The following is a 27629-nucleotide window of genomic DNA, read 5'->3' on the forward strand; positions in this document are numbered from 1 at the left end:
TAAGTGAAGTCACACAGTATTTGTTTTTTTGTAACTGACTTATTTTACTTTGCATAATGGCCTCAAGGCTTATTCATGTTGTAGCATGCATAACTTCTCAGGGATTGCTGGATCATATTGCAGTTCTATTTTTAATTATTTGAGGACCCTTCATACTGTCTTCCATAGTGGCTGCACTATTCAGAATCTCTCCAACACCACACATGGGGGTCCAATTTCTCCACATCTTCACCAACATGTGTTATTTTCAAATGTTTTGATACTCACCATTCTAATGGGTGTGAGGTGATAATTCCTTATGGTTTTGATTTGCATTTCTCTCATGATTAGTGATGTTAAGCATTTTTTCATATGATTATTGGCCATTTGTACATCATCTTTGGAGAAATGTCTATTCAAGCCTTTTGCCCATTTTTTAAATTGGATTATTTAATTTTTTCTTGTGTTGTAGGGGTCCTTTATATATTCTGGATACTTACCCCTTATGAGATATATGACTTGCAAATATTATGTCCTTTTCTGTAGATGCCTTTTGACAATGTTGATCATTTCCTTTCCTTCACAAAAGCTTTTTAGTTGATGTAGTACTAATTATCTATTTTTTGTTTTTGTTTCCTTTGCTTTTGGAGCCATAACCAAGAAATCATTGCCAGATCCAGTATAATGAAGATTTTCCCCTATGTTTTCTCCTCAGAGGTTTAGAGTTTTGAGTTTTATGTATAGGTCTTTAATCCATTGTTGAGTTAATTTTTGTATATGGCTTAGGATAAGAATCTAAATTCATTCTCTTCCACATAGAGATCCATTTTTCTCAACAACATTTGTTGAATATTTACCAAATATTTTTTTAATGTATCAAATAGTATGCTTTATTTGCCCATTTGATCATCCATAGAAATTAAATAGTTTTACATTTGTATCATAGATAAAATATAGTAGATTTTCCACATCATTGGACACTTTATTGGTATATATGTATCTTTTTTGTCATAGTTACCAACTCAAAATGTATTCACACTTATAAGGTATATTGTTCTCTAGAATAGTTTTACAGTCCCGAATTCAGATATAGAAAGCTTGATTTATATTTTGGTTCCCAGTAGAAAATAATATTTTTTAAAAATTGCCAGAACTTCCCTGGTGGTCCAGTGGTTATGAATCCACCTTCCAATGCAGGGTTTGATCCCTGGTTGGGGAACTAAGATCCCACATGCCACGGGACGACCAAGCCTGCTAGCTGCAACTAGAGGGGAGCCCCTGCACTGCAAAGAAATATCCTGCTGCAACGAAGATCCTGCATGCTGCAACTAAGACCTGACACAGCCAAAAAAAAAAAAAACTTGCTAATTTGATATGAGTAAAATGTTATTTTCTTTTAACACCCATTTTCTGAAATTTTATTTTCATATATTTTTAAATGAATTTCAAATGTCCATTCTCCATTTTTCTATTAGAGTGATAATTCATTCCATTTTGATTTGAAGAAAAGATTTTACATATTTAGGATATGAATGCTTTATTCACCATATATGTCAGAAACATTTAAATTTTTTCATATTTATTTCCAACTATTCTTTATGTAGGAGATGTGACTTACAGAGTTTTCTGTTTTGTGTAATCAACCTACAAACATATACTTTTCAATTTTACACAGGCATGACTTCTATGCTGAGAAATGTTTTACTTGACCATGGTTATCTATTAAGACTGCTGTCCTGCTTTACTTAAAAGAAAATAAGCATGGCCTTCATTAAATTACTTGTTAAGACAGACATTTTAAAATGTATCTAGTCTTGTGTATTACTTGTAATCCAGGTCCTTGGTTGGAGTTGGAACCACAAGCCCCTTGTTTCTCATTTACAGAGCCTGTTAGAAATCAGGGGGGAAAGTGTTTGAATGCTTGTTTATACAAGGTATACATCCCACCCATTTCTCCATAGAGCTCCAAATTTGTACTCCCTGTTCAAGCCAGATAGTTAAGAATTGTACTATAATGACACTAATCATAGAAAAACACAGTCATCAGTGAAGGAATTGACCTTCTATTTGCCATCATCATCAGATTGATACGTTAAATAAACATCTCCATAAAACATATAATTTTTACTTTATAATGGCCATCCCCAACACCAAGGTAAAATCTTAATGGTAATTTAAAACTTTCATGTCCTTTCTTCTTTCACTATTACTTTTATTTTTTTAAAAGCTTTATTGGAGTATAATTGCTTTACAATGGTGTGTTAGTTTCTGCTTTATAACAAAGTGAATCAGTTATACATATACATATGTTCCCATATCTCTTCCCTCTTGCGTCTCCCTCCCTCCCACCCTCCCTATCCCACCCCTCTAGGTGATCACAAAGCACCGAGCTAAACTCCTTGTGCTATGCGGCTGCTTCCCACTACCTATCTATTTAAAGTTTGGTAGTGTATATATGTCCATGTCACTCTCTCACTTTGTCACAGCTTGCCCTTCCCCCTCCCCATATCCTCAAATCCATTCTCTAGTAGGTCTGTGTCTTTATTCCCGTCTTACCACTAGGTTCTTCATGACCTTTTTTTTTTTTCCCCTTAGATTCCATATATATGTGTTAGCATACTGTATTTGTTTTTCTCTTTCTGACTTACTTCACTCTGTATGACAGACTCTAGGTCCATCCACCTCACGACAAATAACTCAATTTCGTTTCTTTTTATGGCTGAGTAATATTCCATTGTATATGTGTGCCACATCTTCTTTATCCATTCATCCGATGATGGACACTTAGCTTGCTTCCATGTCCTGGCTATTGTAAATAGAGCTGCAATGAACATTTTAGTACATGACTCTTTTTGAATTATGGTTTTATCAGGGAATATGCCCAGTAGTGGGATTGTTGGGTCATATGGTAGTTCTATTTTTAGTTTTTTAAGGAACCTCCATACTGTTCTCCATAGTGGCTGTATCAATTTATATTCCCACCAACAGTGCAAGAGGGTTCCCTTTTCTCCACACCCTCTCCAGCATTTATTGTTTCTAGATTTTTTGATGATGGCCATTCTGACTGATGTGAGATGATATCTCATTGTAGATTTGATTTACATTTCTCTAATGATTAATGATGTTGAGCATTCTTTCATGTGTTTGTTGGCAATCTGTATATCTTCTTTGGAGAAATGTCTATTTAGGTCTTCTGCCCATTTTTGGATTGAGTTTTTTTTTTTGTTGTTATTGAGCTGCATGAGCTGCTTGTAAATTTTGGACATTAATCCTTTGTCAGTTGCTTCATTTGGAAATATTTTCTCCCATTCTGAGGGTTGTCTTTTGGTCTTATTTATGGTTTCCTTTGCTGTGCAAAAGCTTTTAAGTTTCATTAGGTCCCAAATGTTTATTTTTGTTTTTCTTCCCATTTCTCTAGGAGGTGGGTCAAAAAGGATCTTGCTGTGATTTATGTCATAGAGTGTTCTGCCTGTTTTCCTCTAAGAGTTTGATAGTGTCTGGCCTTACATTTAGGTCTTTAATCCATTTTGAATTTATTTTTGTGTATGGTGTCAGGGAGTGTTCTAATTTCATACTTTTACATGTATCTGTCCAATTTTCCCAGCACCACTTATTGAAGAGGCTGTCTTTTCTCCACTGTATATGCTTGCCTCCTTTATCAAAGATAAGGTGACCATATGTGTGTGGGTTTATCTCTGGGCTTTCTATCCTGTTCTATTGATCTATATTTCTGTTTTGGTGCCAGTACCAAACTGTCTTGATTACTGTAGCTTTGTAATATAGTCTGAAGTCAGGGAGCCTGATTCCTCCAGCTCCATTTTTCGTTGTCAAGATTGCTTTGGCTATTCGGGGTCTTTTGTGTTTCCATACAAATTGTGAAATTTTTTGTTCTAGTTCTGTGAAAAATGCCAGTGGTAGTTTGATAGGGATTGCATTGAATCTGTAGATTGCTTTGGGTAGTAGAGTCATTTTCACAATGTTGATGCTTCCAATCCAAGAACATGGTATATCTCTCCATCTATTTGTATCATCTTTAATTTCTTTCATCAGTGTCCTAAAATTTTCTGCATACAGGTCTTTTGTCTCCTTAGGTAGGTTTATTCCTAGATATTTTATTCTTTTTGTTGCAATGGTAAACGGGAGTGTTTTCTTAATTTCACTTTCAGATTTTTCATCATTAGTATACAGGAATGCAAGAGATTTCTGTGCATTAATTTTGTATCCTGCTACTTCACCAAATTCATTGATTAGCTCTAGTAGTTTTCTGGTAGCATCTTTTGGATTCTCTATGTATAGTATCATGTCATTCTGCAAACAGTGACAGCTTTACTTCTTCTTTTCTGATTTGGATTCCTTTTATTTCTTTTTCTTCTCTGATTGCTGTGGCTAACACTTCCAAAACTATGTTGAATAATAGTGGTGAGAGTGGGCAACCTTGTCTTGTTCCTGATCTTAGTGGAAATGGTTTCAATTTTTCACCATTGAGGACGATATTGGCTGTGGGTTTGTCATATATGGCCTTTATTATGTTGAGGAAAGTTCCCTCTATGCCTACTTTCTGCAGGGCTTTTATCATAAATGGGTGTTGAATTTTGTCAAAAGCTTTCTCTGCATCTATTGAGATGATCATATGGTTTTTCTCCTTCAATTTGTTAATATGGTGTATCACGTTGAATGATTTGCATATATTGAAGAGTCCTTGCATTCCTGGAATAAACCCCACTTGATCATGGTGTATGATCCTTTTAATGTGCTGTTGGATTCTCCTTGCTAGTATTTTGTTGAAGATTTCTGCATCTATGTTCATCAGTGATATTGGCCTTTAGTTTTCTTTCTTTGTGACATCTTTGTCTGGTTTTGGTATCAGGGTGATGGTGGCCTCATAGAATGAGTTGGGGAGTGTTTCTCCCTCTGCAATATTTTGGAAGAGTTTGAGAAGAATAGGTGTTAGCTCTTCTGTAAATGTTTGATAGAATTCGCCTGTGAAGCCATCTGGTCTTGAGCTTTTGTTTGTTGTAAGATTTTTAAACACAGTTTCAATTTCAATGCTTGTGATTGCTCTGTTCATATTTTCTATTTCTTCCTGGTTCACTCTCGGCAGTTGTGCATTTCTAAGAATTTGTCCATTTCTTCCAGGTTGTCCATTTTATTGGCATAGAGTTGCTTGTAGTAGTCTCTCATGATCGTTTGTATTTCTGCAGTGTCAGTTGTTACTTCTCCTTTTTCATTTCTAATTCTATTGATTTGACTCTTCTCCCTTTTTTTCTTGATGAGTCTGGCTAATGGTTTATCAATTTTGTTTATCTTCTCAAAGTACCAGCTTTTAGTTTTATTGATCTTTGCTATCATTTCCTTCATTTCTTTTTCATTTATTTCTGATCTGATCTTTATGATTTCTTTCCTTCTGCTAACTTTGGGGTTTTTTTGTTCTTCTTTCTCTAATTGCTTTAGGTGCAACATTAGGTTATTTATTTGAGGTGTTTCCTGTTTCTTCAGGTAGGATTGTATTGCTATAAACTTCCCTCTTAGAACTGCTTTTGCTGCATGCCATAGGTTTTGGATCCTCGTGTCTCCATTGTCATTTGTTTCTAGGTATTTTTTGATTTCCCCTTTGATTTCTTCAGTGATCACGTGGTTATTAAGTAGTGTACTGTTTAGCCTCCATGTGTTTGTATTTCTTACAGATTTTTTTCCTGTAATTGATATCTAGTCTCATAGCATTGTGGTCAGAAAAGATACTTGATATGATTTCAATTTTCATAAATTTACCAAGGCTTGATTTGTGACCCAAGATATGATCTATCCTGGAAAATGTTCCATGAGCACTTGAGAAGAATGTCTATTCTGTTGTTTTGGGATGGAATCTCCTGTAAATATCCATTAAGTCCATCTTGTTTAACATGTCATTTAAAGCTTGTGTTTCCTTATTTATTTTCATTTTGGATGATTTGTCCATTGGTGAAAGTGGGGTGTTAAAGTCCCTTACTATGATTGTGCTACTGTCAATTTCCCCTTTTATGTCTGTTAGTATTTGTCTTATGTATTGAGGTGCTCCTATGTTGGGTGTATAAGTATTTACAATTGTTATATCTTCTTCTTGGATTGATCCCTTGATCATTATATAGTGTCCTTCTTTGTCTCTTGTAATAGTCTTTGTTTTAAAGTCTATTTTGTCTGATATGAGAATTGCTACTCCAGCTTTCTTTTGATTTCCATTTGCATGGAATATCTTTTTCCATTCCCTCACTTTCAATCTGTATGTGTCCCTAGGTCTGAAGTGGGTCTCTTGTAGACAGCATATATACGGGTCTTAATTTTGTATCCATTCAGCCAGTCTATGTCTTTTGGTGGGAGCATTTAATCCATTTACATTTAAGGTAATTATCGATATGTATGTTCCTATTAACATTTTCTTAACTGCTTTGGGTTTATTATTGTAGGTCTTTTCCTTCTCTTGTGTTTCCGGCCTAGAGAAGTTCCTTTAGCATTTGTTGTAAAGCTGGTTTGGTGGTGCTGAATTCTCTTAGCTTTTGCTTGTCTGTAAAGCTTTTAATTTCTCCGTCAAATCTGAATGAGATCCTTGCTGGGTAGAGTAATCTTAGTTGTACGTTTTTCTCCTTCATCACGTTAAATATGTCAGGCCACTCCCTTCTGGCTTGCAAAGTTACTGCTGAAAGACCAGCTGTTAACCTTATGGGGATTCCCTTATATGTTATTTGTTGGTTTTCCCTTGCTGCTTTTAATATTAGTTCTTTGTATTTAATTTTTGATAGTTTGATTAATATGTGTCTTGGCATGTTTCTCCTTGGATTTATCCTGTATGAGACTCTCTCTGCTTTCTGGACTTGATTAACTATTTCCTTTCCCATATTAGGGAAGTTTTCAACTCTAATCTCTTCAAATATTTTCTCAGTCCCTTTCTTTTCCTCTTCTTCTTCTTGGACCCCTATAATTCGAATGTTGGTGCATTTAATATTGTCCCAGAGGTCTCTGAGACTGTCCTCAATTCTTTTCATTCTTTTTTGCTTTATTCTGCTCTGCAGTAGTTATTTCCACTATTTTATCTTCCAAGTCACTTATCCATTCTTCTGCCTCAGTTATCCTGCTATTGATCCCTTCTAGAGAATTTTTAATTTCATTTATTCTGTTGCTCATCACTGTTTGTTTGCTCTTTAGTTCTTCTAAGTCCTTGTTAAACATCTCTTGTATTTTCTCCATGTTATTTCCAAGATTTTGGATCACCTTTACTATCATTATTCTGAATTATTTTTCAGGTAGACTGCCTATTTCCTCTTCATTTGTTAGGTCTGGTGGGTTTTTGCCTTGCTCCTTCATCTGTGTGTTTCTCTGTCTTCTCATTTTGCTTAACTTACTGTGTTTGGGGTCTCCTTTTCGCAGGTTGCAGGTTCGTAGTTTGAGTTGTTTTTGGTGTCTGTGCCCAGAGGCTAAGGTTGGTTCAGTGGGTTGTGTAGGTTCCTGGTGGAGGGGACTAGTGCCTGTGGATGAGCCTGGATCTTGTCTTTCTGGTGGGCAGGTCCACATCTGGTGGTGTTTTTTGGGGTGTCTGTGGCCTCATTTTGATTTTATGCAGCCTCTGTGGTAATGGATGGGGTTTTGTTCCTGTCTTGCTGGTTGTTTGGCATAGGGTGTCCAGCACTGTAGCTTGCTGGTTTTTGAGTGGAGCTGGGACTTGGCGTTGAGATGGAGATCTCTGGGAGATTTTTGCCATTTGATATTACATGGAGCTGGGAGATCTCTTGTGGAGTGTCTCAGTGTCCTGAACTTGATTCTCCCACCTCAGTATCACAGCCCTGATGCCTGGCTGGAGCACCAAGAGCCTGTCCTCCACATGGCTCAGAATAAAAGGGAGGAAACAAAGAAAGAAAGAAAGAAGAATATAAAATAAAATAAAATTTAAAAAGTTATTAAAATAAAAAATAATTATTAAGAAAAAAATTTTTTATGTAATAAAAAAAAATCAGAACGACAGAACCCTAGGACAAATGGTAAAAGCAAAGCTATACAGACAAAATCACAGACAGAATCATGCACATATACACTCACAAAAAGAGATAAAGGGAAATATATATATATATATATATATCTTTACTCCCAACATCCACCTCCTCAATTTGGGATGATTCGTTGTCTATTCAGATATTCCACAGATGCAAGGCACATCAAGTTGACTGTGGAGATTTAATCCGCTGCCCCTCAGGCTGCTGGGAGAGATTTACCTTTCTCTTTTTGGTTTGCACAGCTCGTGGGGTTCAGCTTTGGATGTGGACCCTCCTCTGTGTGTAGGTCGCCTGATGGCGTCTGTTCCCGCTCAGACTGGGTGGGGTTAACGGAGCAGCTGCTTCTGGTTTCTGGCTCACTCAGGCGGGAGGAGGGAGGAGTACGGATGCAGGGCGAGCCTGTGGCGGCAAAGGCCAGCATGACGTTGCACCAGCCTCAGGCGCACCATGTGTTCTCTCAGGGAAGTTGTCCCTGGATCACGGGACCCTGGCAGTGGCGGGCTGCACAGGCTGCTGGCAGGGGAGGTGTGGAGAGTGACCTGTCCTTGCACACAGGCTTCTTGGTGCCGGCAGCAGCAGCCTTAGCACCTCATGCCCGTCTCTGGGGTCCGCGCTGATAGCCGCGGCTCGCACCCGTCTCTGGAGCTCCTTTAAGCAGGGCTCTTAATCCCCTCTCCTCGCGCACCAGGAAACAAAGAGGCAAGAAAAAGTCTCTTGCCTCTTCAGCAGCTCCAGACTTTTTCCCAGACTCCCCCCTGGCTAGCTGTGGCACACTAGTCCCCTTCAGGCTGTGTTCACGCAGCCGACCCCAGTCCTCTCCCTGGGATCCGACCTCCGAAGCCTGAGCCTCAGCTGCCAGCGCCCACCCGCCCTGGCGGGTGAGCAGACAAACCTCTTGGACTGGTGAGTGCTGGTCGGCACCTATCCTCTGTGTGGGAATCTCTCCGCCTTGCCCTCCACACCCCTGTTGCTGCGCTCTCCTCCTTGGCTCCGAAGCTTCCCCCCTCCACCACCCGTGGTCTCCGCCCATGAAGGGGCTTCCTAGTGTGTGGAAACCTTTCCTCCTTCACAGCTCCCTCCCACTGGTGCAGGTCCCGTCCATATTCTTTTGTCTCTGTTTTTTCTTTTTTCTTTTGCCCTACCCAGGTACGTGGGGAGTTTCTTGCCTTTTGGGAAGTCTGAGGTCTTCTGCCAGCATTCAGTGGGTGTTCTGTAGGAGTTGTTCCACATGTAGATATATATCTGATGTATTTGTGGGGAGGAAGTTGATCTCCACGTCTTACCCTTCCGCCATCTTGCAGCTCTCTCTCCCAAGGCAAATTTGAAAATAATTAACAAAAGGGAGTGAATTGCACTGTAAGATAGTAAAAAAAATTACGAAGTTTCAGTAATTCAAATTCTGTGGTAATGTAAAGTAGGCTTCTGGATTAATCTAAAAAAGTCAGAATTATGCCTCAGGGAAGAGAAGACGTCACATACTCATTTATAGAGATGATGTCTCAAATAAATTGGGAAAATATTTTTTAATAAATAATAATGAAATCATTTTAAAATATTTTTGAAAAAATTAAACTTTTATTTTATAAATTTATTTATTTATTTATGGCTGCGTTAGGTCTTTGTTGCTGCATGCAGGCTTTCTCTAGTTCTTCGTTGTGGTGCCTGGGGTTCTCATTGCGGCAGCTTCTCTTCTTGCAGAACACAGGCTCTAGGTGTGTGGGTTTCAGTAGCTGCAACATGCGGGCTTCAGTGGCTCTGGCTTGTGGGCTCTACTGCACAGGCTCAGTAGTTGTGGCACATGGGCTTAGTTGCTCTGCAGCCTGTGGGATGTCCCGGACCAGGGCTTGAACCCATGTCCCCTGCATCGGCAGGTGGATTCTTAACCATTGCACCACCAGGGAGATCCCTAAAGTTTTATTTTATATTGCATATTTTTTTTAAAGAAAGCATAGATGATTTGTTTTTTATTTTGAAAAAGATGTCAGGTACATAAATTGAAAAAAAGAAAATGTAATAAAATAATTTTTAGAGCTATTTACATAAACTAAATCTCTTTTATAAAAGTGCAAATATACATATTAAAATCAAAATGAAGAATATTATAGCACAAATGAATAAGACAATATTGATGTTATACATATATGAAGAGCTGTTATAAATTAACAAATAAAGATTTACACCATATTAGAAAATGACTGAAGAAGCAGAGTATTTATTGAAGTATCAGGGTAAATAGATATTTAATCAATGTATGAAATTGTTTACTCTCATTTTTTATCAAAGTAATGCTACAACAATGTGCTGTATTTCATTCATCAAATTGGCAAAGAAGGAATAGAATGATAATATCAAATGATGGTGAGAGTACCCAGCTCCTGGAAATAAACATTGAGATAACATTTCTGAAGAACTCTGCTAATCTGTATCACATTTTGCAAAACACTTTATCCTAGAAATTTATCCTACAGCAATTATCTGTTTATATGCAAAGATAGCTATTTAGAAAAATGAAAAATTGAAAACAAAATAAAATTTGAAAGTCGAAAGAAAACACTGATTGATTTTTTTTAAGTACTAAATATTCTATTTTACAAAAATATACATAATGGCCAATGCAAAAGTGAAATGTTTATTTGATAATTTACTTAAATTATTTTTATTAAGAAGGAATAAAACATGGTATAAATGAGAAGACTGTCACTAAATTTCTCTCTCTGAAGATAATCACATGAGTTATTATTTTAAAATATCATGGCACCCTTATTACAAACTATTTTTTTTAAAAGACTGTATTTCCTGGAACTAGAGACTATGTTTTCAAATTATTGGTAAGTTTAATAAGCAGGTTAAAAATCATAGGCATGAAAAGATCTAATTTTTAAATTACATATGTTAGAGACAAGATTATAGACGAATATAAGCATTGTGTTGGTATATACCAACACAATGCTTATTTCTCCCTGGTAGGTTTACAAATAGGTTTTGATCTCTTCTTCCTTTCCTTTTCTACAATAAACTTATATTACTTTATCCAGGAAAAAATATTTTTTAAATAAGAGTGTTGTTGTGCAATAATGTGAATGTACTTAATGCCACAGAACTGTATACTTAAAATGGTTAAAATGTTAAATTTTATGTTTATTTTACCACAGTTAAAAATAATAAGATTGAACATAATAATAGTAATAATAAGATTGTCAGTGTACATGTATGTCTTCCCAGGACTGAGCTTCCTAAGGTAAAGGCAGTCCTGTTCAATCCCAGGCCGTCCTTGACATTGCACAGCAAATGCTGGGAACAGCCCAGAATGTGTCTCTGGGAACGTAGCTGTACTGAGCTGACAGAAGCACATAATATCGATTTTTTCATTCCTTAGAATTGATTGACCTTTCAACAAGGACATATTGCTTATGTCTTGACTAGAGTTAATATTTTTTCTTTTCCTATATAGCCCATTTAAAAACTATCATTTGACCTCTTTCATTTTGCAAAACTTTCTTTTTACAAAATCTAATGATTTACACATATGGGGTCAATTTACAATATAATATTTATATTGCCAAAGGCCACTGCTTAAATTTAGCAATTACTATGTAGAAAAATCTTTGATTTTATTAAAATAAATGCATCTGCTGGTTTGTGAAAGAAATCTTTGCCATCAAGAATCTTATGAACATATAACAAGGACAAGGCCTAGTAATATAATAGGCAAACTGAAAAATAGCTGAAGAAAGCAAGACACAACTTGTCATGGATTTGCAGAGATAAGAGAGCTCAGATCTTGTTGGGAGATCCAGACATGACTGAAGAGAGGGCAGTATTTATTTCAAACTTTGAGAGATATGAAGAGTTTCTAGAAATAGGAAAGGGGAAAGTAGGATCCCAGGTAGAATTATGTATACCTTGAATAAAGGAATACTAAAATTGGGGTACTTTGTCAGGACACAATAGCAAGAGTCAGGGATGAGTGGGATGAAGATTCTTCGTTTAAGATAGTGAAAGTGAGGCAGCAAATGTAGGTTATCACCTAGAATCTTTGATGCCCAGGCTTAGAAATTTATAATGATGGATGTAAAGCCACCAATACCATGATGGGAACCCAACTTTACTGGGTTTAAAATGATCATAGAGTGTAGGATGAATTGGAGAAGAGTTCAATTAAAAACCAAAACACATCTTGTGAAGCTCTTACATTAATTCAGAGAAGCATGGAGAGCACTGACAGTGAAATAGAAGGAGGAGAACATTTTCAGGGGCATTGCAGAGTATCTATAGAAATTGGCAACTGATTAGATATAAGGATGGAGTAAGGATTAAGGAAAGGCAGGTATAAAAAATGTTTCTGTGAATAGTTGGTGATGACAAATCAAAATTTCAAAATCCCGATATTATCATATATATTTAAGCAGAAAAATTATTTTCATAGCCTAATCCAGCTTCTGGTTTTCACCTGCCATATAATGAATCCCTGATGGAATTATGATCTGAGTCATACAACTAGTCTGTTGTAAGGCAGGGGCTTAAACCAAGGCCCCCAGTTCTCCTGCCCATTCTTCTTTAGAATTTAAATTAAGAATCCCTTATTTTAACATGTTGATTTTCCTGGGAAACTTTAATGTTTTTATGTCTCCCAGCAGAGTTGGATTAATATTTTTATTTATTTCATAACTGTTTAGGATTTATATTGTAAGGGATGCTCAAATTTGTGCCATGAAAATAATAATACATGAGAATCTTAACAATGTATTTAGATTACCTTAGTGTTTTTCTACACATTATCCAATTAAATCTTTCTGATTTAATTCTGCTGAGATCAGCCTGATATGATGATCTCCATTTTATAGCAAGAACATTCATTCAAACTCAGAAAGTTTAAGTAAACTAGCAAACTGATAAGCTAGAACTTGAACCTACACTTTTTGACTCACAATCACAAACAACTCCTAGTTGTGATAATAAATGCAAAATTTCCCTTTAGTATGATATAGTTCAGCACTGAACAAAACCTTATCAGTTATTCTAGGATTTGGCAAATCTTTCTGGAGAGGATATACAGTAAATATTTTTGGCTCTGCCAGATATACAGTTTGTTCAAATACCCAATGCTACCATTGTATTGCAAAAGCAGTCATAGACAATATGTAAAAGAATGTGTATAACAAAACTTTCTTTACAAAAACTGGCTACAGGCTGGATTTGGCCCATGGGGTATAGTTTACTGGTCCCTGATTTTGCCCCTAGTCTTATTTCTGAGAAGAAAACTGTTGTCTGCCTAGAGAGTTTATCAGACTTGTCCAAGCTACTTCTGGATGGAGCCCTGAAATCTATTTTATTTTACTGCTTTTAATTCTAATATCTCTTTCTAAAGAACTATTTAATAATATCAGTCTAATTGACAAGATTTCTATCTTCCCCATCCCCAGCACTATAAGGTATAAATATTATTCTAATTGGTCTTTTTATGGTATTCATGGAATTAGTTTAGGTAGTCAATAATGTCTTAATCGTGCTGACAAAAGTTCACTGGTTATATCTTTCTCTGGAGACTTCCAGACATCTAGTCCCTTGACTGTTGATCTGCCTTTCTTCAAGATTGTTCACTCTGTAAGACTGTAAAACAAAGTCTTTAATAAGCAAACTCCACAGCAATTGAATCCATTTAATTTGCAGAATAGCAACTAAGACGCCGAACAGATGACAGGAAATCTTAGAATTGTTCCTTGTATCTCCCTCAATCCCGTGTTCCAGAGGAACTATGATTAATTTTAAATTGAGAAATGGTAAACTGATACTTAACATAAGAAATAAAACATCTATATAATTGTGCTAGGTAGTTTTTATTTCATCATTCTTTGAAAAAAAGATGCAACGTATTTATATAAAATAGCATAATATAATATAAAACAATCAAATATTTTTCAAGTGCTTTTGATTTGTAATTCAAGTATGGATTCTGCTAGCAACCTTAGTCAAAGGCCAACATTTTACTTCTACATCAGAGCCCTAAGATTTGATTTTAGAAAACCTATCTTTATTACATTTTCTGCTTCTAAAGGATGCTATGTTTTACATTAAAGTAGGCCAGTTTTGTTCCTTCACAGTGCTTAGAGTTTAAAATAGAAGATTAAAAACAAGATAGGAAACTTTTCTGTTTAGAGTTACCCCCTTCCAACTGTGTGTGTATGTGTGTGTGTGTGTGTGTGCGCGTGTATGTTGTATGTGTGTGTGTTCCGGACTTCAAATATTAACTATTTGTTAGCAATCCAACCACATCGTTTCAATTTTGAATAAATTTTGATGACACGCATCCCTCCAATTTAGCTGATTTTTCCTCATCGAGGAGGAAGTTGAAACTCTTTGCATACCATTATACAACTCTCCTTTATATCCCAGAGGGAAGCCACAAATGAGCCTTGAGGTCTACTGTTTGTGTCTGTATTCTAGTTTTGCCATCTCTGCTATAATAAATAAGTTCTCATATGATCATACAGAGTTGAAACCCTGGTGGTTGCTATAGGGAGAATACAAATGGAGAATGAAACTTAATATCAGACAGTGGTAGTATTCCCCATTTGTAGCAGACTTAAAGTAAACATAAGGAGGAAAACCAGAAATTATTTCCCAATTATGTCCTAAGAATAACCTAATGTTGAATTGGTATTCAGAGATGGAAGAGCAAGCATATTGGTAACTTCAGGAAAATAGTTTAGAAACTATGCATTTTGATAATCAAGTATGGAGAGTTATTGAAAAAGAAAGGGAAAAAAAGGATTAGTCCTTTGTCCTTTGATATTTTGGAAATTCTTGTAAAACATTTTTTAGAATATTTAGAATGAAAATCAGATGAAGGAAAAGAAAAACAAAGGAAAAAGAAAAAAACTATAAATAAGGTAGAAAGAAATAAATGAAGTTTTATTAAACCGAAGCAAATTATGCCATGCCTACTGCATTACAGTTAAAAACATCTTGTCTCTATTTTCACATCCTTGATAGATTTCATCCTTTTGTAATCAAGAAAGTACATGTTTAAAGAAACTGGTAAATGTTTAATTTAATGGTGAAGTGTTAACACCATTATAAGGTACAACTGACTTTCATTATAGTTAGATAAATTCTTAGTTTCCATCTCTGTGAAATGGTTATTTATATGGGCAATTAAAACGAACTTTGGCATACAATTTCATCAATGATCATCACGGTGCTGAGATATAAGATGCCATGAGAAATATTTATTGTTATGCTGTATCTTCATCCTAGGAAGAAGTAAGCTAGTTGAGTGAGGATTGATTTGCCATAATTAGTACTTACCTTTCTGTTAAATACTATGCTCAAGAAAGGGGAGAAGTATATGTTTTCTAACACAAAAAAGGTAGTACTTTTAGGGAATATGGATTCAAAATTGATTATACTTTTTCCTTTCTTTTTTTTTCATTCCTCGAGAGTCTTCCTACATTCGAATTTTTATATTGACACAAAAGGATTCTGTAAATACTGTTACAACCTACAGTTTTATATTAGAAGTATGTCAAATATTCATAATTTGTTGCTTTTGGCCAAAGTCCATTTCAATTTCTAGATTAAAGAACAGGTTCATTGTACACCTTAAGCATCTTAGATGTTTTAAGCAGAATAAAGTTAGAATAAGTTTTTGAATATACGAAAGTATTTTCCAAGTGAATTTTACCTCAGCAGATACATGCATTTTTATGTTAGTTTGGTTCTACTTTTTGGTGTAATCAACTAAAAAAAAAGTTAATTATATGAAAAGTAAAGTCTTTTATAAAGCAGTAAGAAAACTGTCTTTTCTAAAGTTGCTCTTGAATTATCTTAAAAAGCAACATCATTTCAAAACAAAGTACAGAATAAAGGGTCATGTACAAGATCTTCTAACTTAAAAGGTCTTCGAATACATATTCTTGGATCTGGAGAAACATAGTGACATCTGTCTTTGATTATAGTTACATGGACAAATTTTAATTCTAGAGCTGTATTTAAAACATTTCAACATACACAATGATATTATGTTCCTGGAATATGGCACATGGTGGTTATTTTTAACGTAATTATAGATGTCTGAAATAAATTATTAAAAAGAAGACACTCATAGTAAAATCAGAAGTTCTCATGGTTTAAGTCATGTTTATCTAAGAAAATTCAAAATAAACTATTTGAATAAAGATTTCTGTTTGTTTCACAATTGTTCAAATTAACTTTACAGAAACTTTGGTTTAATTGCTGAAATGTTTAGTTTCTTTATTGACATTGTGCTTCTAAATTGTTAGACATTAAAGTGAATGAGAAAATGGGTGTTTTTTGAGTTGTTTATTTAAAAAATATTAGAGGGATACTGATACAGGGGAAAAAAATGTGCTATGAATTTCTTTTCACAGTAGTCCTGGGTTCCTAGCCATGTGAAGTTACAATCAATTTTAATCTGTGTATTCTTTTGTTACATTTTGCAGATTGTCTTAAACTTTACTACGATGGACCTATACAAAAGTAGTTTGTGCTGGTATGATTACATTGAAGTAAGAGATGGGTACTGGAGGAAATCACCTCTCCTTGGTAAGAGATTTTTTTGCCTCTTATGTGGCTATGCATGTAGTCTGTCTTGTCTAGAGACAATTCTTTCAAGAGTTATCTTAGGGTTTAAAATGTATGAGACCAACATTTTAATTTTTCTTATACTTTTTTCAATCACAGCAAAAATACTCACAGACAGATAGATAAATAGACAATTAATTGATTTAAAACAGCTTCAATTATGAGGTGGTATTTGGACCTGAACATAATGATTTAGAATAGCTTATAGTGAATAATCATCACATATTCTGTATTTTTAATTTTAAAGTCAGAGTTTTAATGAGTAAACCAGATAAATTGTGTATTTGTGTATGTATGTTGTTTTGCTTTGTTTGCTAAGGCAGTAGAGTGTGAGCTGTTAGGTACACATTTGGTTGCTGGCTTCCTGCACCAAGGATATTGGTTCTTATTGTAGACATCACAGTTTTGCTACTCAGGTTTTTGTGGCTGAGAAGGTGCATCTGTAGTTTGTGTATAAATTGTAGCTCAGATTTGGTGCTCACGAAAGTATGCTACCAACATTTAACCACAGACCACATCACTAACTTACATGAGGCACTTTCTGTTGCCCTCTGTTTTACTTAAAGGTGAGAGCTGCTGTGAGCATGTGAGCATCTACTCTATTGATTTTTTTTTTTTTGAGATTGTAACTTTTCCTTCTATTTTTAGAAGTAGCTTTACTCAGCTGTGTTTATGTGCCTACAGATCTTTTCTTCTTAACATCTAAAACCTGCTGAATGGACACTGTTGTATTAAAAGTGACAGCAGCCTTAGTAAGTCCAAGAGATCTGTAGAAATGCTTAAAAATAAGGAAAAACTAAGATTTGAGCTAATTTGATAAATCAGGATGAGGAAAACATTGTCTTGAACATTTAGTTTCTTAGCCTAGATGAAGCAATTTGTAATATATTTATGTGTGTTCCAAAGAAAACATTTCATTAAACTCATATTGAAAAACCAATTCTAAAACTGAAATATTGAGAACACTTTTTAGAGCACCATCAGCATTACACACTGCAGGGTATAATGGCCTAACAGACTGGCTTAGTCTGACTACAATATTCATGTGGAAAGCTTTCCCCACTATTTCCTCTGAGACCTTGTTCCTCAGAGTGTAGCTGTCACACTGGAAGCATCAGAATCACTTAGAAGGTTAGAAGTGTGGAAATGCAGGTCCCACTCCATACCTCCTGAACCAGAGACTGCATTTTGACAGACTCCCTGGCAATTCATATGCACATTACAGCTTTTTCTCTTTTAGTCAGGTTACTTTCTTCCAGTTTCCTTTTTTAAAGAATTGAAGTATAGTTGATTTACAGTGTTGTGTTAGTTTCAGGTGTACAGCAAAGTGGTTCAGATATAGATATAGATATAGGTATAGATATATAGATATAGATTCTTTTTTCAGATTATATTCCATTACAGGTTATTACAAGGTTTTGAATATGGTTTCCTGTGCTTTACAGTAAATCCTTTTTGTTTATCTATTTTATACATAGTAGTTTGTATCTGTTAATCTCATACTCCTAATTATCCCTCTCCCCATCTCTTTCCCACACATTACAGTTTAAGAGACATTGCTCTCTTTTACATGCCCCTAATTTACTTTGCCATTTAGGGAGACATTTTTTCACCTGCTATCTGTTAGTATGAATTTGTTTTAAGTTGACTGACATTTTTCATATACTAAAACTCTGTATGACATCATTACCAAGGGCACACAAAAATGGATGACAATATATTATTCTTTGTGGAATTATTTCATGTGCATTGTCATATTTAACTTTCTGTCATCATATAAAATCTTAGAGCACAGTAGCAGATATACAGTAAGCAACGAATATTTGTGGAAGGTTGAAGGAGGGAAGAAGGAATGACAGGCAATAATGTATTTGCTCAGTATTATACTTGCCTGTGGATAAACAATCAGAAAAAAATTAGAACTCATTATCAAGTCTTCTGATACTGTTTGCCATTCTGCCTACTACACTACATACTACAGCTTTATAGATGAGATGATGGAATGTATGTAGTAACATAAAATCCTTGGGCAGCCTGTGGGTTTCCCTGACAAGTCGCCATTGAACATGGCTAAACAAAGAACTATACTTTGAGCTGTCACTTCCCTACTAATGACCAAACTGAAATTTTGAAGCAGTTTTTCAGCATCACTTGTACTTTTATCCGTTTTCCATAGAATAATATTCCCCACCTTGGTATATCATGTGTCATTTTACAAATAGGACATGTTTTGAGCTAGCTGTTTCTTAATTCTACAGATAATGATACTGACATCAGTCATTTAATCTGAGAGTGATATGTTCCACTATTCTATAAATAAATATGAAGAGATTTATTTATCCACCTTTATTAAGTAAATATTAAGGAATAGTTATGGCTCTAGTTCCTAGGGGTAGATATAGGAACCAAATCAGGTTTTATGCATGCAATTTGTAGCTAGTATGAAAAGCAATTAGAATATAAAGTCATATTTAGGAGTCTCTTTATTCTTTTATTTCTTTTAGGTAGATTCTGTGGGGACAAATTGCCTGAAGTTCTTACCTCTACAGACAGCAGAATGTGGATTGAGTTTCGTAGCAGCAGTAATTGGGTGGGAAAGGGCTTTGCAGCGATCTATGAAGGCAAGTCACACTGAGTTTAGAGATGGCTTCTTCTTAGACCTCTAAGCAGAAATATCCTTTCTCTCAATTTCATTAGAATGATATTGTAACTGTATTTTAATTACAAAATTTTCTAAACCTGTATTATAATGTTCATTATGATGATTTTAATAAAAATACTCGGTAAATTTAAACTGCAAAAACAACCTGCTTTCTGGTACCAGTAACGTGGTAACATGTAAATGTACTCATCTGGGATGTGTGGGGGGAAAAAAACCTCATTAGAGATGTGTGGAAAACAACAGCAACAACAAACGGCAAAAGAGTTCTTAAACTTTGGTTGTTTTTTCATGACAACATTAAAATGTTATGAAGAAATTACCACTTCTCTTTGTGCTGAGTTTGTGTGTATTTGATACCTGTACTGCGGAAAAGCCTTGATAAAGGAAACTGCACAGAAAGTAATTGTGCACAGTTATGGAGCTTGCTTTGTCTAAATGAGAGAGTCAGCATTCAAGAAGAATTTACTAGAGGCTTTGTTCTATATGTATCTAAAACAGTAAACTGGCATTGTGCTTCCTGGCTTTAAAAACCTTCTTGCCAGATCATGGGTAGAGAAGACCCTTCTTGCTCCTGCCTCTGCCAATGCAGAAGTTTAGGCTATTTAGAAGACAGAAGATTTCTGCTTCTCTTAGACTTTTAAGAGAATGGAAGCATTTGTTTTAGAGATTAACTGTGTGGTTGTGAAGAGTATGGTTTGGATGGAGCCACAGATGTTGAGCACGAGGGCTGCTCACAGCCAGAGGCCCAGGGAGTTTTGTGGAGCTTCTCTCCTGATCAGCTCTTCCACTGAGGTAAAAGACCTAAAGAAGCAGTTCAGAGAATCAAAGAGGAAACTCACATAGAATAAATTACAAAATCTCAAAAGGTTTTTAAAGTTTTTTTTTTAAATGCTTGTTTTTGTAAAAATGTGAATTAACAGTGATAAAAAAATCATATATTCCTCTGCTGACTGTTATCTAATATTTATAGTTAAGTGGCTAGGTTTTTTTTTTTTAACCAACTAAATATTTACAACCAGCCAACCTTGATTTTTATAACCTGGTTTTTATATACTCAGCTCAAGGCACCAAACTAAAATGTTATCTTAGAAGAAAATGAAAATGAAATGGCATGTCTAGGTTTATTTATTTGTTTATTTTTGCTTTCCTCAGCTATCTGTGGAGGTGAGATACGTAAAAATGAAGGACAGATTCAGTCTCCTAATTATCCTGATGACTACAGGCCGATGAAAGAATGTGTATGGAAAATAGCAGTGTCAGAAGACTGCTATGTCGGGCTGACCTTTCAGGCCTTTGAGGTAAAGTCCTTCAGGCAGCCTTTGTGGGGCACATCCTCCATAAATGACAGTGCATTTAATGGGATCCTCATTAAAAAAGCAAAGAACTAGAGAATCAGCTTTTTCATCAACAAAGAAGCAAAGGATTGCCTATAAAATGCAACATCAAGAGCGAAAGAGGTTTTTTTTTTTTCCTTCTTTCCTCTTACTGCAGACATTTTCAAGAAGATTAAAGTGAGTTTACATTATCTGTGCTTTTTGAATTAGAATGTTTGAAGTACTGTCAATAGTTTCTTTTGACAAATGCCCAGGCTTGTTTCACAAGAATGCTTGAAGAGTCCATTAAATAAAAAACTTGTATTTCTCTTCTAAACTAAGAGGTTAAAGGTAGATCATCTTTTTTGTTGTTGTTACAGTGTAAATCCATTTTTCACCTTTTTATCATTGTGCCAAAAATTATTTATATCAAAAAACAGGGATTTAAATATTCTTAGGAGCTTTTGACTTCATCAAAAATATTTATTGGGGAAGAGATCAGCACCGACACTGCATTATTAGATGAGGGCAGAATAAACCAAAGGCCAGTCAGAATCCTGGAGCAAAGTCTGCATCTAAAACTACTGCACTAGCTAATGAGTCATTTTTGTGTAGTGGGGAGAACTGAGTGAGGGATTAGAAGCTAAGAGATATGGGAATTTGTCAAGAACTCCTGAGCGTGTTTAAATTACAGAATCAGGCTAGAAATTGAGAGCCCAAGGTGGAGTAGGAAGGAATGACGAGGTGCTGGCAGTAGGTCCAGGAAAGGGTTAGAGATCCAGATGCCATTCCTGGAGATTATTTCTTTACTGAAATTAGAAGGCCTACTTACTGTCCAAGTGATCAGAAGGCCGGTGTAGAGAACCCCATTCATTGCCAGGATGTACTTGCCACTGAGTGTGGTGACTGTGTAGTGTCCCAGTCCCCATAGCAGGAGCTCCAGGGGAATCCAGGTGCTACTCAAAAGCCCAGAGAAACTCATACCCCCACCTGTAAACTGTGTAACATATTTTTTGGTATTGTCTCTACCCCTTTGCTTGTACCTTTTAATTTTCAAGACATATTTCTTTTTAATCATGAAAAAACTCTTTTATGCTGTGATCATGATGTTTATGCCCCTGACCCCTTTGCATTTTTGGAAACCTTGGTTCTGAGATTATCTGATTCACATTTATTTTTAAATTTTATTGGATTGCAAACATTATTCAAATAGAACACTTTATTGTAAAGAGTAAACTAAAATTGGGTAGGATTCACTTTTTAGACCAAAACAACTGGTTCACTGAAAAATTATCTAATGACCACATTACATGTGTTAATAGTTTGTACTATTGCAAAAATTAAGAGATGAACTGCCTTTCAATATATAATTCAATGTTTTATAGAATTCTATTATAGTAGTGATGTCAGCAAATACATTCATTCCATGCATCTAAAAACTGAGATGCAGAAATTGCTGGCTTAGCTGGTTTGCAGTTTTTTTTTGGTTTTCTGGGTTTTTTTCATTTGTTTGTTTGTTTTGATATATCAATATAGTAAGAGTGATATTCTTCAAAAATAGGATAATGTAAGGACAAATAAGAAAGATTTACACCTCAGGCACTTAAAACCATGCCTGACACAGAGTAGTCATTTAATAAATACTTGTTGATTAAGTGAAGGAATAAGTTATTGCTAAGCTTTGGAAATGAGGTAAAATCATGTCACAGTTTGGCTGATAGTACATTTTATTTATTATCTCTAGTTTCCTGTCCTTTCTTCATTTTGCTTTATTTCCTTATGTTTTTCCTCCTTTATTTATATGCTGGACATATTTGAATGTCTAGTAGGCCTCTCATCTTTAACTGACTAACATCAAGCCTTTGATTGTCTTGTTTTACTCACACTAACCCACTCACCTTCAGTCTTCCCTATTTCAGTATTTAGTGTTTCAGTATGTCACTATTTACTCAAAGAATATCCCTAATTCCACTTTTTGTCTTAAACCCCAAGGCCAATTAATCAGCATATTCCATTTGCTTTGTCTTCAAAATATACCACATACATGACCACTTTATACCTACTTTCTGGCCACCACTGTTCTAATCACTGCCTCTTGCTTTGGAACTTTGGTGAGCTCTTCACATCTCTACACTTGCCCTACATATCCTGATATCCACACAACAGCTGGGATGATACTTTCACAATGTAAGTTATATCAAACACTCCTCTGCTTAAAGTTTTATCAAACACTACTCCCCACGTGCCTCATGGAGAAAATCTTTGTGTTAGACTTTCAGGCGTGCGTTATAATGCTGTTGGCCATGAGTTCACTGTTAATGAATTGGAATATCTGTGAAGGTACCTTTAAACAGAAACACACATAAAGCAAGGTTAAGTATTGATTTGATGACAAAAATTTTGTGACCAGAAGCTCTCAGGAACCTCACCCTGTATTTCTCCAGGAGCCATGAATCAGTATTCACTAACTCAGTGTTTTCAGTGACTTTGTTGAACTCAACTACTGCTAATACTGAGAATCAACTGTATATATTTTTAATTTGGTCTAGTGGTCATTAGGTGGTTTGTTTCAGTTACTCAGTTATCTGTTTATATCGATTTGTTTTTGTTTACATAACATTTTCAATATACAGCTTATGCATTTTATATTTAAAATGTATAATTTTAAAAAGGTCTTCACTATTTCTCAGTGTTTTGTGTCTTTCTCTGACAAAACTGTTTTTATTCACTGATATCAATCTTTGACTTTTTCAAACACTTTCTATTTTTGTAACTCTTTTATTCCCTATGTTACTCTCTCCCTTTTTCAGATAAAAGGGTCCTTAAGATAAGCTAGTTCTGTTGAAATCTACTATAAAGAACTTACTGGCTGTTCATTATTTATGCCTTTCTGTGAATTTATGTCATGAATGTTCACCTCTCCTAATGCTACTTAGATTTTAATGTAAGTACAGAAAGAAATCTGAACAAGTGCTTTTGTTAATGAGGGTAATAGAGTCCTAATACTTCTGTAATCATCACCTTTGGGAAGATTTTTCTTCTCTAGTAGTTACTGGTATGTTGACTCTTAAGACCAATACTGAAGTGAGTTTGTACATGAATGTAGATAATGTCTAAAATCATTTTTAAGAACTCGTCTTCTCTTCAGCAGTGGTGTTATTTGTAAAAAAGCCTCTATACTACTATTTCACTTGAGAACTTTCAGTATGCAGAAATACATAAGAGAAAAAGTTGGGGAGACTTTATAGTACAACTTCAAAGAAATGTCAATAAAGCAGGAAATAAGTGAAGTAAACCCAGAGCTTAGTTATGTTTAATTAAAATCCCTACATACATTTATTTAAGTGGGATTACATTTGAGGTACTTATCAATATTTCTACACACTGTGATTTGGTTATATGTTCCTTTTGAAAACCATAGTATATAATAGTCTTTCCCGTCATTACTAGCAACATTCTAAACTACATACGAAAGTTTTTTAACTTGGTACAGTTGACCCTTGAACAACACAGGTTTGAACTGCAGGGGTCCACTTATATGTAGACTTTTTAAAATAAACATAGTACCTGTTATTTTCATTTTACAGATCTTTAAGTGTGGGGGAAAGTTTGTGTTTGATTAGAGATCACAATATATGGAATCAGAAGAATTAGGGTTTAAGTGGTGAACCTCTCCAAACTATTTCAACCTCCTTCCCTTGGGTGAGTCATTTATCAGTTCCTTTGTTTTTGAGGCAGAGATAGCAGTTGGCGGTTTTTCCAACTGTGCTGGGTTGGCACCCCTAACCCCTACGTTGTTCAAGGGTCAACTGTACTTTGTGAATTACCTGATTAAGAGTAATACTTTAATTCCTTTAAATATTTTATATTAGTTTAAGTTAAGTAGACTAGTCTTTGTGAATGAACTAGGAAGCCAAGACAAGATCTTAATTAGTCAACATTTTAATGCTTGCCCTGCACTATCTTTGGATATTTGGCTAAGAATGTATATGGGTTAATGACTATATAAGAGAATTAAGTAGCTCTTCAGAATTATAGTTTAGGCTATCATTCTGCTCTGAAAGATTAGATTAAATAAACTTTCCCAAGGTCACACAGTTCTTAATTGGTAGACTGTGAGTGATACCAATTCCATGGCCTGGCACTCTTACACCCAGGTCTTGGTAGCAAAATGAGGCATCTAATTCTCTCATGGCAATAAATTCTTTCCCATCATAACTATTGTCATTTGTACATTTGAGTTGTTTAATCAATAAATGCCTGTCAGTCAGGGACATGTCTGTTTATTCATCACTGTTTATATACTATCAAGTATATATTTATTATCTGGTCATTATAGGTTTTCAGTAAATATTTATTAAATTTATAAGTGAGTAAAAAATAATTGTGTCATGAAGGAAAAAAAAAAAATCAAATGGCCACACTGAGAAACCTGAATCGTATAAAAATAGACCTAACCCAGCCTTATGGTTTTGATTTTCACATGGTTGAGCATTTTGTTTTTTCTCCTCCATTTTTGAGCTCTAATTGTATATGTATCAATATTCATTAAGTATTAAATAGTAATAATAAAACTAATACTAATTAATAAAATATTAAATATGACAGTGGTACATTTAAAAATAATCATCTATTAAACTTTTTTCCTTTTTATTTAAAATTCCTTTTGTCATAGCATTTATTACTTAAACTTACTGTATTTTTCTCATTATTAAAATTAATTTATTTTTAATAATAAATGCTAATCTTGATTGTTTTTGTTAGTCATACTTTTCTTTAACATTTTACCTCAAAGCAAAAAATAATGACTTAGCATTGTTCTAAATGTATAGAATTTTAAGTTATATTATCTATAAAAGTTAAATCATTTATGGAGTTGATAGTATGAATTATATTTTGAAATTACATTCTAACACTCACAGAAGACTTTTTTTATTATGGTAAAAGAGACATAACATAAAATTTACCATCTTAACTATTTTTTAAGTGTATAACACAGTAGTGTTAAGTACATTCACATTGTTGTGTAATCAACCTGCAGAACACTTTTCATCCTGCAAAACTGAAACTCTTTACCCAGTAAGCAACAACTTCCCATTTCCCCCTCCCCCCAGCCCCTGGCAATCACTCTTCTGCTTTATGTCTCTTTGAATTTGACTATTCTAGGTACCTCGTGTAAGTGAAATCATACAATATTTGACTTTTTGTGTGACTTTTTTTATTTCACTTAGTGTAATATCCTCAAGGTTCATCCATGTTATAGCACTTGAAAGGATTTCCTTCCTTTTTATGGCTAATATCCCATTTTATGTATAGACCACATTTTGCTTATCCATTCATCCACTGATGGACATTTGGATTGCTTCCACCCCTTGGCTATTATGGATAATGCTGATATGAACATGGATGTACAAGTATCTCTCCAAGACCCTGCTTTCAATTTTCCAAATATAAAACCCGGAAGTGGAATTGCTGAATCATATGGTAATTTTATTTTCAATTTTTCAGGGAGTACGGGAGAGCTTTTACTGAAACTATTACCTAGAAACTTTGGAGTTTTCAGAGGTTTTTACAAATAAGTAGGTATTGCAGTAGATGTTTTTGCAATGTTATATTTATTTGGAAATTTGATTGTAAAATGAAAGCAAAGTGTGTGAATGGCCCCTGAGCTTGGGTATGGTATCTTGCTCCAGGGCTGGCATTCCTTCAGTCTTAGAGCTCCCCCACATGCACTGACCACAAAGCTCTGCACTGGTTGGCAGTGTTAGAATGAGAGGCTGACTACTTTAGGTTACTTTTAATTGATTTTAGTTCTTGCTAAATAAAATAACTCAGCTTTTTGATGCTTCCTCTCTAACCTGCCAGTAAAGACATGGACCCCCCCCCCCACTTAGTAATGAAATGTAATATTAATCCCTTCTGGCTAAGGTTTGTACTTATTCTTCCTTCTCTGTGTATTTGGATTTACTTCCAATATCATTTATATATCAGTTTTCTAAAAAAATCTTCAGAGCTTAATGTCACTTTCACTGTTTTCTCTATATACATATTAGGTCTGTTTACGTTATGATAAACTTGCCACAGTCCTATATGTTTTGTGTTCTGATTACCTTAAAGTCTGTAATGAATCAGCATCATCATTACCAAACATTTATTACATGTCCATGCTTTAAATCAAGAAGAGACTGTTTTTCCTTTTCTTTTTTTTATGAATTACTGACTTTGGTGTTCTTTTTCTCATGGTACCTAAGGTTACTGGCATAACATCAATGAACTTATCCACTTTTTAGCTTCAACCATATTTATTTCTTCAACTATATTTATACTAATTGATAAAGTAATCAATACTGCTGGAGAAAATGTTACACAAATAACATAAATAAAATAACTCAAACTCTCATTTGTGCTCACCATCATTACTGTTATGTGGATGTAGTTGAAGAGGTATAATTATAATTAACACCAATAGAGCAGATTTATTGTGCTGGTATTGCAATTAGGATTAATATAATTAAACTGGAAAAACATGTAAACAAAGATCATGGAGGTCATTGATATGATATCTAGGTCAACAACCATGGCATTTACTGTGTGAGACTACAGTGTATATTTCTATTGTTTTACCCCTAATACCAGGTGCATAATACTTAATATATAAGTAAGATGTAATTCATAAATAGGTACTGGTGGAATCAATCCTAAAATTGGTCATTTTTATTCATTTTATCCATGAGATATTTACACTTTGTGTATCATATAAAATATTTAAAGCTCTAATTTTTACTAAGTAACCAGTGAATACACTATAAATTAAAATTTAAAGAGATCTATTGTTTAACTGTTAAAGGAACAGGGTGAGTTTTATATACAGGGAAATACCCATTATCCTATATCCTTTTAATCACTGATCATATGTAATTTTTTTTCAACAGTGTCTCTCTTGTTTTCTTCGTACTGTAACTTTCAAAAGCAGTAATTTCTTCAAAATAGTAATTAAAAACCCATTTTAATTAACCTTCTTATTTTTTACTCTGGTATGGCTTCTGATATGAA

The 27629-nt window shown here is 34.7% G+C and overlaps 1 protein-coding gene across 2 annotated transcripts in view; it reads left to right on the forward strand.

The window, feature by feature from the left end:
• TLL1 (tolloid like 1) overlaps positions 1–27629 on the forward strand; it is a 232296-nt gene that overhangs the window by 154856 nt on the left and 49811 nt on the right. For both annotated transcript variants that reach the window (XM_061191578.1, XM_061191577.1), the window contains exons 10-12: positions 16460–16562; positions 19106–19222; positions 20416–20561. In XM_061191578.1, coding sequence (XP_061047561.1) covers positions 16460–16562; positions 19106–19222; positions 20416–20561 — 366 coding nt within the window. The remainder of the gene's footprint in view (positions 1–16459; positions 16563–19105; positions 19223–20415; positions 20562–27629) is intronic.

Source organism: Eubalaena glacialis, chromosome 5 (genome assembly GCF_028564815.1).
Source record: "Eubalaena glacialis isolate mEubGla1 chromosome 5, mEubGla1.1.hap2.+ XY, whole genome shotgun sequence".
NCBI classification, from domain to species: Eukaryota; Metazoa; Chordata; class Mammalia; order Artiodactyla; family Balaenidae; genus Eubalaena; species Eubalaena glacialis.